This window comes from Cynoglossus semilaevis, chromosome 4 (genome assembly GCF_000523025.1).
Source record: "Cynoglossus semilaevis isolate Cse_v1.0 chromosome 4, Cse_v1.0, whole genome shotgun sequence".
Lineage (NCBI taxonomy): Eukaryota > Metazoa > Chordata > Actinopteri > Pleuronectiformes > Cynoglossidae > Cynoglossus > Cynoglossus semilaevis.
In genome coordinates this window covers 7221279-7230931 of record NC_024310.1, presented here as the reverse complement: position 1 = coordinate 7230931, position 9653 = coordinate 7221279, and the positions used below count along the sequence as shown (strand labels likewise).

The 9653-nt window shown below is 42.5% G+C and overlaps 1 protein-coding gene across 3 annotated transcripts in view; it reads right to left on the bottom strand.

Moving 5' to 3' along the window:
* The window catches only part of caln1 (calneuron 1), a 37256-nt gene extending 32492 nt beyond the window's left edge, over nucleotides 1-4764 (bottom strand). Inside the window, exon 1 of one of the 3 annotated variants that reach the window (XR_001760018.2) lies at nucleotides 3492-3972. Coding sequence is in view for 1 of the 3 variants with exons in the window: in XM_017032277.2 (XP_016887766.1) it covers nucleotides 3492-3700 (209 nt within the window). In the remaining 2 variants the exon portion in view is untranslated. Of the gene's footprint in view, nucleotides 1-3491; nucleotides 3973-4635 lie in introns of those variants that run through there. The other 2 variants (XM_008308839.3, XM_017032277.2) reach the window with 2 other exon arrangements.
* Nucleotides 4765-9653: the final 4889 nt, after the last annotated feature.

Sequence of the window (9653 nt, the reverse complement as noted above, 5' to 3'; positions counted from 1 at the left end):
TTAACATGTTCTCTCTGGCGTTACGTTCTCAGCCAATACTAATGTGTGCAGAGTAAATGCTGAATACACCTTACTGCAGCTGCATGCTAAAGCCAGAAGTTCAGACTCTCAGCTTTTTTTCAAACAGTGGAAAACTCTGAATTCCTATGTACACTTAGAAAATAATCAACCCCCCCCCAAAAAAAAAAAAAAAAACGAACAAATTGTACACGCTCTTCTAACAGAAAATTCTCCAACAGCTTTCACTGACTAAACTCAGATGAGGATGTACACAGGACAGATGCAAAGTGCGCTTAAAAATAACAATCAAAGAGAGAAAAGCAGTAAAACCCATTCAGGGCACACACTGTTGTTTATCTGTTTCTACTACCGCTCAATAAATTACAAGCGCGTTGTTAAATCCGATCATTGTCTTCGCACTGTGGTTCGATTAGGTCAGAGCTAAACTGAACCCCGTTTGTGCAAAGACATAAAATCAACCCTAACGATTAGGTCAGAGCTAAACTGAACCCTGTTTGTGCAAGCCTGCAGAGGGCAGACCGCTAGGCTCACTGACACTTCAAGGATGAGACAAAGATCATCCGGCAAATAAAAAATTATTGACCCTAAAAGAAAAGGCAGTAAATGTTTCAAATCCTGACAAAAGAGGGATGATGAACGCATTTCCCTCCAAGAATGACCTCAAGGTGACGTGTGGCTGTGGGAGGAGAATTCTAAGATGTACAGTGAGACATAATCGATTCTGTATTGATCACTTTTTCTGGCCAAAGGAAGGTGGATCAATTGTTTCAATCATACACCACAGAGGAAACTGTAAACAATTCCTAAAGGTATTTTGTAGGTAGGTTTACTCGTTGTAATCAATACATATAAATCACTCCTTATAAGGGCGTCAGAAAACGCTGCATCACATTCAACGTGAGGACAAGTCGTCATGGAAACCTCACAGACGCTGGACAAAAAGTGCGACTTGAAAGTGAAATGATTTGTCGTAATGATCTGTCGTTAGGTCTGATGTTAATAGACATGTGATGATTGTGGTCTTGAATGAAATCAGTGAAGCCTTTACAGCCAAATGCAAACACCTACTAGAAGAAACACATTGGTTTTTATAAACACACGCGAGTTCTTTCTGCCAAACCTCTAACTACGTCTATTACCGATGATGACTCAGCCCAGGAACACTACCGAAATAACAAACCAGACCTCATCTCCAAGTCTGGGTTTTTAAAGAAAGTGTCGCCATAATGGAAAGACCTCGGCTTTATTCAAATTTTCCTGCATGACAGGGACACCAGATGGCAGTTTCTCACATCAGACCCTGCAGCACAAGAATGGCCAATAGAAACATGCAGATACAGAGGGCAACGTGAACAGAACACTGTGTAACGGCAGCAGACCCTCCAGCTACAAAATCAAAGTCTGTGACGAACAAGAAAAAAAAAAAGTAATCATGCAGCTCTGGTTGAAATATGTCACATTTTCAACCAGGATCCAATCCCTACTGTTAAATTATGATGTACGGAAAAACACCATTTTCACTGGATTATGATTTTATGAAATCGTTCTGTAGGTAAAAAAAAAAACTGGACTCAAAATGTCCATATGCCAATGTGTCCCTGAGCAAGGTAGTTCTGTAGAGTGAAGTGTTGACAGCGTGTAGAACTTGAGTTAGTAAAGATGAAGTTATGGTGTGCAGTTAAATATTCTTCAATCATAAGAGTTTGAAAGATCTTTGGCTCCAGATACAAAGTTCATTAATATTTTTTATCTCCAGATCACGGCTGACAATCACCAGCCGACTACAGAGGATCAGCTCCACGAGACATCGGTTTGAAATCACATCTGCTCTAATGAGACCCCTTTTCCCACAAGTCATTTTCCAGTTAATCACTGAATTCTATTCCACTTATCACAGTCACATCTGATCTATCTGACAACAAAAGACAGAGAGAGGGACAAGACTGACGAATCAGCATTCACCAGATGAACATCACACACTTCATCTCCAATACTCACACTGACAAGTAAGTATGAGGCTTTAAAAATCCCCAGAGAAGGAAATCTGGAAATCTTCTGATTTGGGGAAGGGTAATGTAACAATTCTCTTCATTTCAGGGTCATCTCATCGTTACAGTTGTAATTGTGTTGTTGTATTGCATGTACTGTAGTATTGGATCTACATCTACAGTATCTGTAACCTGAACCTGTACACAGATCGCTGCAGACGGAGCCTGGTGAGAAAGTTAAAAGTAAAAGATTTTTAAAATTAAACACTACATCGCAGCTGATCCATTTGGAGTTGTTTCTTTTTTCCTTTTAGGATTCACTCCCCAAACACTGTAATATAATCATCCATCATCCGACTAATGATGTGCTATTTCTTTCATGGTTCCCTTCGGGGTGGCCGATGAGTTATTAACCTTTTTGTTGCCCTGTCTCTACCCTGCCCTGCAGTGATGCTGACAAATTTTATGTTTTTTACACGACTTTTCTTTTTCTTTTTTTTTTAAATCTACCTGTTAGTTTCATTTGTCAAATTATCTGACCAGGTTGTGAGGTGTGATCCTAACCCAAACTCAAATTTCCTAGTCTAACTTTGGACTTGACTTTTACTGTAGATCATTTTATCTTCACTGTCATTTCTTTTACACAGTTTACACTTCTTCATATTTATATTATTTTTGTTGTAAAGAAAACCACAGGTAGAGTTCATCAAGGACGGCAGCTGTGACTGCAGATTTTTGTTGTAAAGAAAACCACAGGTAGCGTTCACCAAGGACGGCAGCTGTGACTGCAGACAAGCAGGAACATCAGTCAATCACCTTTTTCTCCCAAATCAATTAGACATAATTCATTTCTTACAATAAATCATAAATGCCATTTTTTGTAGTTTTATCCAATTTCAAACAACAGCAAACACGATCACAACCAGTGCATAGAATAACTGTAGGACTTTCAGACCTGGTGCTGCCATTTCTCCATCTCCCAGTTCACAGACAGCAACAGACACCGTCAACTTCTGGTTAAAATAGGAAGTGAGAGATTCTGGTCACGCTTTAGTTTTATGGCCAAATTCACAACTTGGCGTTAGCTGCCTCCGGCCGCTCAAACTGACTCATATAAAAAGACCCACCGTTTTAAGGAACTGTGAACTGCAGCGGTCAAACAAGAGAAAATGTCAACATTTTTTAAATTCTTTTATCACCATTTGTTCATAACCAGCCGTTTCTGTTTGTTCCAGACACAAGCATCCAGTTCTACAGTAAACAATGAGTGGGAGTTGGAATGAGACATGAATGTTAAGTGACACTGGACTTTGTAACAAAGAAACAAAGACATGGGTGTCGGTTTGAAACCCTATTCCCGATGAAGCCATCGGTGTTTAACAGAAGTAAAAAAATAATTTAAAAAAAGAGGTGAGAGATTGTCTCCCTGCAGCAGCAGACCCTCACTCCGTCTCCCTACGTCTCACCCATGCTGATTCTTACCCACAGTGGAGGCTGTGATTGCACTGGGCAGGATGCTGCAGCACCACAGGCTCCCTGACTGGACTCTCCATCACGTCCAACGTCCCGTCCCTCGGGTTCGGGTTCCCCGGCAAGTCCCCATTCACCTCAGAGTGCGTCCCCAGAGGAGCGAGGTAAATGCTGGAGGACTCCAGGGTGTGAGGATCGGGCTCTGTGACCTCCTCCTCCATCAGACTCTTAGATGCAGTGGTGTCTCCACCACCAGTAGCAGTAGCAGCAGACTGACTGTCCACACACCTCTGAGACAGGCTGTCTCCACAGTTTAGGCTTGTCCCAGAGCAGCAGCATCGGTTCCCTGATATCCCTTGTTAAATATTGGAGCAGTGAGAGAGCAGCAGGTATGACAGCTCCTCTCACACACACCACACTCACTGCCTCCCCTCTGTCCCTAGCTCCCCCCTCCCTCTCTCTCTCTCTCTCTCTCTTCTCTCTCTCTCTCTCTCTCTCGTGCAAACATTCCTCCACATGGGGAGAGAGTGGAGGGCTCATTAGCGAGTCCCGGTGACAGACTCAGCCCCTGCCTGCAGCGCCGCACACAAAATACTCAAAGAGAGGGTAAAACCGGAGTGGGGGGGGGCGTGGACCGGGTGAGAGAGAGAGAGGATAAAGACAGAATGTTTGGACAGAATGGGAGTCACAAGGGACAGGAGACAAACAGGATGCACCAGGGTGAGAGAGCAACAGTCAGGGGCTCATTGCGACCATGCATCTCCTAGGACCAGCGTGTGCGCCCCCATGTGGGGAAAAGACGCGCAATGGACCAGGCGCAACTTTTCACGTTTAAGATGAGACGAATGCAACTCAAACTAGTTATTTTAAAACATACAAACTGTTTAAAAGATGTTGTGAGATTATGAGTTAAAATTTTGTTTTTGTGTACCATCTTGGATCTCATTACTCAGGATAAACGGTAGAAATTGTTCTTTGTCTCTCAGCATATGCTGAGACACAGATAGAAACGCTAACACCAGTAGATAATGCACTCATGAGTGGACATCGACCGACAACAGGTGAAGCCTGAGCTCCACATCCACAGAACAAGAAACAACAACACATTTAGTCGGAAGTGGCGACAACAGCTCACGGTGTAATTCCAGCAGCTCACCTCTGAGGCTGTTCACTGTCGTCACAGGTGATCAGTCAAATCTGGTGGTCGATGGCAGCAGTACAATCCAGTTTACAGGGTCCTTAATCAGCCTCCAATGAACGGCCAGGTTCTCTGTTCCGTTATGAGTTAAGTTTCGAGTTTACTTGTGGACTACAGTGAAGTGGGTTCTTCCCATCGCTGAGAATAGAGAAGATAAGACACAGCCTGTTGTTTCCCGACTGTAGGAAATCTTCCTCCTCACTAACAACAGCAGCAGCAGCAGCGATGAAGCGTTCCAGGAGTTATTCTATACTTTCCCCCAAACTCCCGTCATTCACTCAGACGTGTCTCGTTCTCTGTGTCCGCCTGAAAACAGCGCAGTTGTTCTAATTCCTCCGACAGGAGACATAAACACAAACCGCACGAACACGTGTAGAACGTGGGAAGATTCATGAGCGCAGCGCAGCGCAGCGGCCGGAGGAGACGCTCCAACCCACACCTATGCGCAATGGAGATGGAGAGCGCTGATTGGCTGCAGCTCGCTGTTCGCTTTGTTGTGCCGTTTTTGATTGGACGTAAACACCTGCGCCTCTACTCAAGGCTTATTTCTCCGAATGATCCTTCTTTTCACTTCGCTGACTTAAGATGTTAAAGTTATGAAGCCACGTCAGTGACAGTGACTTTATAATCACTGAAAAGACAGTGGAGCTCAGTTCTGGGATTGACTGAAAGAAATAACCAAGTTGTTGGCACACAAGTCAAACTCAGGCTCGGGGACCAAATCTGGCCCGCAGTGTAACTATGTACTAGAGTTACTAGAGATACTTGCAGGTATTGTAGTATTAGCGGTGTTCCTTATGGCACATGGAAAACTGTAGTCAATCCCAGGTGACATCAGGTAAAAGACAGGACTTTTGTACTGTGCACGGGTTGCCAGTAAATCTTAAAACCAAGCTAATCAAGCATTTCAACATTCTATTTCAAGTCCAATTTCCCTTCATCTAATCTTTGGTCTGCATGATTTGGTTTGTGGCAGGAATCAACCCTCCTACTTCATTCTTCCTTAGAAATTATACTTTCGGAATGAACGCTCAGGATAATATGTCATTAAAAGTCAGACAAAGAACAGCGAAGTCCTTTCCACCCACAGTTAAATGTCACCACTAAAATCATTATTTTTTCCTGATAACCCATTTAGCGAGCTGTCATGCTGCAGGGTGACTTCATTAGAGTCAGACTTTGCATTATTTTCATTTGGACTGGAGCAAAGTAATATGACACTGTCAGACACCGTTGCTGGCTTTGAGTTAAAGAAAGAAAGTTGTCGGTCCTATTCCCAGCCCTGGCGGTGCTGACAGTTTTTAGCTGGCACCAACCAACTCACCTGTTCCCTGTTTCACTCTTGGGTTGTATTCTGAGGTATACAGACAATGACCAAAAAAAGCTGCTTTAATCATCACATTAAATTGGCGACCTTTAAGAACCGCCAGGAGTTTTTCATCACTGCCACCACTGCCTGTGACTCAGAGAGATCTGGTCTGGGATCAGTTTTTAAGATCTTTGCAGGAGATCTTTGAGCTCAATAAAGAGCGAGAGAAAAACAGAAAGAAAAAAGGGAGACGGTGACAGGAAGAGAAAGACCAAGAGAGAGGGGGAGTGGTGGAGAGAGGTAGAAAAACAAAGGTATTTTAGAGATGAAGCAACAGTGAACTCACAGGTTCAAAAACCCACTCCCAAAATGAAAACGAGGTTGAGGCAGCGACTGCCACTGACATCCAGAAGTGTCACTCAGACTAATCTTTGCATGCGGAGCAATTCAGTCGTGTGACTGTGGTGTCATTATGATTGTGTGTGTGTTTTAATGGGCGCGCGGTGTGACAGCACGATGGGAGATCGTGTGTGTTTTAATGGGCGCGCGGTGTGAGATCAGCAGTTGATCGATTCCTTTCATTACCACACCCTCATGAACTCAGCGGACGGTTAGTTTGAAATCCAGTTCATGTTAATTCGTCAGGGGTCCAGTGACATGTGTCACACATGGGTGTAATTAAAAATGTATGAAACAAGAACTTGATGAATCAGGGTTCATAAAAAGGATCCACACACAGAGAAGTAAACTGCAGCCTCTGCGGTTGTATCATTAGGGAGGGTTGATTCAATGCCTCATGCTGTGTGTGTGTGTGTGTGTGTATCCCCTCCACACACACACACACACACCACATAGGCATAAATACACACTTATCAAATTTCCAATCTGTGCTCAGTTCCTTCATCACTTCAGCCTTGGAGAGCTTGTCACCGTGGGGTGTGTGTGTGTCACTCCTCTCTCTCTCTTTCTCTCTGTGACACTGACATGAGTCAGTGAGTAAGTCAGAGTCAGTAAGGCTTTGTGGGATTTGATATAGAGACAGAGCTGCCCAATATGTCCAACGCTCACGATGTCCCCACCTGAATGATAACATGGAGTTAAAAACGAAAAACTCCAGTGTTGGGACCAAGTGCTTTTTGTACATTGTCAATAAATTCTCAGCTACACTTGGAGCAGAATGTGTTGTATAATTGTGTGACTCCAAAAATGACTCCAGGGACAACACCAGGGTTTAAAGGAGAAACTTTTTCCTTATCTAACTGAAAAATGTATATGATGTACAAACTCTATTTCGGAAAAATATAAATAAATAAAAAGCTTAAAAATTGCTGTAAAAAATACATAAAAATACTACCTTTATACACAAGCATGTTAAGAAGGAGCCATGCATTAATTACGTACAGGATGACATTTAGTTTTCGGGGACCAAGCGTCTCTCGGACGGATCATGAACAAGTGTTTGGTGGTCAGCAGAGCAGCGTTTCAACAAGACAGACGCCAAAGTCACGATCTGTCCCGGTGTGATGACACATGAACACCGACTGTACACTGACTGCAGGACAGTGTTGTGTAATGTACGATGGTACGATGGTAATGGTTTTATATAAATAGTCTACGGTTGACTGTTGTACTCTGACATATTAACAATTTGTAGTAGAATAGTTTCATTTACAGTCATGAATGTTGAAGTATGGCAGGAAACACCCGGAACAATTCACACGTTCACACTTTGGAGCAGAATACTCTGCTGTGGATCAGCTTCTTCAGCTTCTTCCTCACAGAGTGATGAAACTGTAAATGAGTTCACACTTCAGGCAGTAAAACAATTATGTTTCTCTAATACGTCACAACAGAAAACAATTATGTTTCTCTAATACGTCACTTTCTCTAATAAGTCATTAGGAAGAAGTGCAAAGATAAATAGAGTTTCTCTGTAGGGCATTCCAGGTTAAAGAGAGTTGAGGTCACCTGTTGACTCTGTATTCAACATGGGATTAAAATTTATTTTTAGCAAATTTGACCTGAAGGAACTATTTTTATTGGTTTTCAACTCACAGTCTTTTGGTTTGGCTTTATGATAAATTGAGGAAACATCTCAATGGACATCCAAAAATATAACAGCAAAGGTCAGATTACTTTATTACTGACATCTAGTGGTGGTTCATGGGCCAAAAGTGGCCTGTGGGCCAGGAGTTTGTGACCCCTGTATATATTTTATTATTATTAGTGGGGCAGGAGTTTGTGACCCCTGTATATATTTTTTTATTATTATTAGTGGGGGCTCCGTAAGTGTATTTCAAATTGTATTCAAACGACTGAACACTATGCATGACCTTGAGGTCTTAGCATTGTCCACGGAATATAAAGTTGTTGTTTTTGTGAGTGTTTTTTTTTATTATTTCTACGGCTGGGTAATACAAATAAAGACCTCGTGAATATTGCTCCATGATTTTGTTTTGCTGTTATTTTTCCAGTCCGCAAATAAATCAGGTCAGACACTGAGCGAGAGCCCTGAGGAGTTTTCTTCCCACTTGTATAAAAGCATATGTGCTGCAGCCAATCTTCACAGCCCGACAAATACAGAGCTCAGCATGTTTCCAGAAAAGCTTAGCAAAGAACAGGTGAGTCCCTGCTGCAACGTTCTCTCATTAACTGTCATCCATCGCATCATGAGCAGATTACTGCAGCAGAGCGGCGGCGATCCACTGCCGATCAGCTCTGTAACAATGGCCACGTCACACACTCCATTTCACATCATTGCTATAAAGAGCTCTCAATGAGACATTTTCAACCTTTTCAACTCTCTACTGGTGCTTCTGCCCAAACCTTAGGAAATTAATGAAGAAACGCACGCAGAGACTGTCCCGTAACAGCAGATTGTGAGAATAATAGATGGAAGAGGTAAACATGCTTTTGCCAGAATGTCCTTGACTTTTTATACTGATGGTATTTTAAGCACATTCATCTTGGGAGGAGTTCCCAGAGCTGAACACAAGACTTGCTGAAGGGAATCCATTTCTCATCATTCTCAAGTGGGATCCTCAGGAGAGGCTGGAGAAGGTGGCACTAGAAGGTCTCCGCTGATGATGAATGGTCGGATTGATGCCCTGGTGAGTACAGGCTGATGTTATACACAGGTGCAAACTGGGATGGTCAGTCTGGAGCCGAGCAAAAATCTTTAAATCAGAATCAACTGTGTCAGAAAATCCAATATGCCCATACCGTCCAAACACTTAATTTTCGATTCTGATATCAATCGATACCAATATAGGCCTGGTAATATTTATTTATTTTTCTGTACAAACCACTGTACAAGTATGATAAATTAAATGAGCTGCGATGCTGCCACCTAGTGACTTTCACTTTAATATACAGCCGTTTATCCCCAAAACAATTTTTAGAGCTAACAACATTTGGCAGGTGTTCATTACCCGAGGAAAAACCAATAACGATTCTAATACAGATATTACAAAGTATTCTTATATTGGGCCAATAATATTTTTTTGCTGAAAATCTACGGGTTTGTTATTTTCAGACTGACAGCTGCACTCTAGATGACTGGTCCAGTTCATAAAATACGGTAAATGCCGACGTGTGTGATGCATACAAACCACCAACATCAGCCCGTTTACAGCTGCAGACTTTCATACTTCTGTGATGATACACT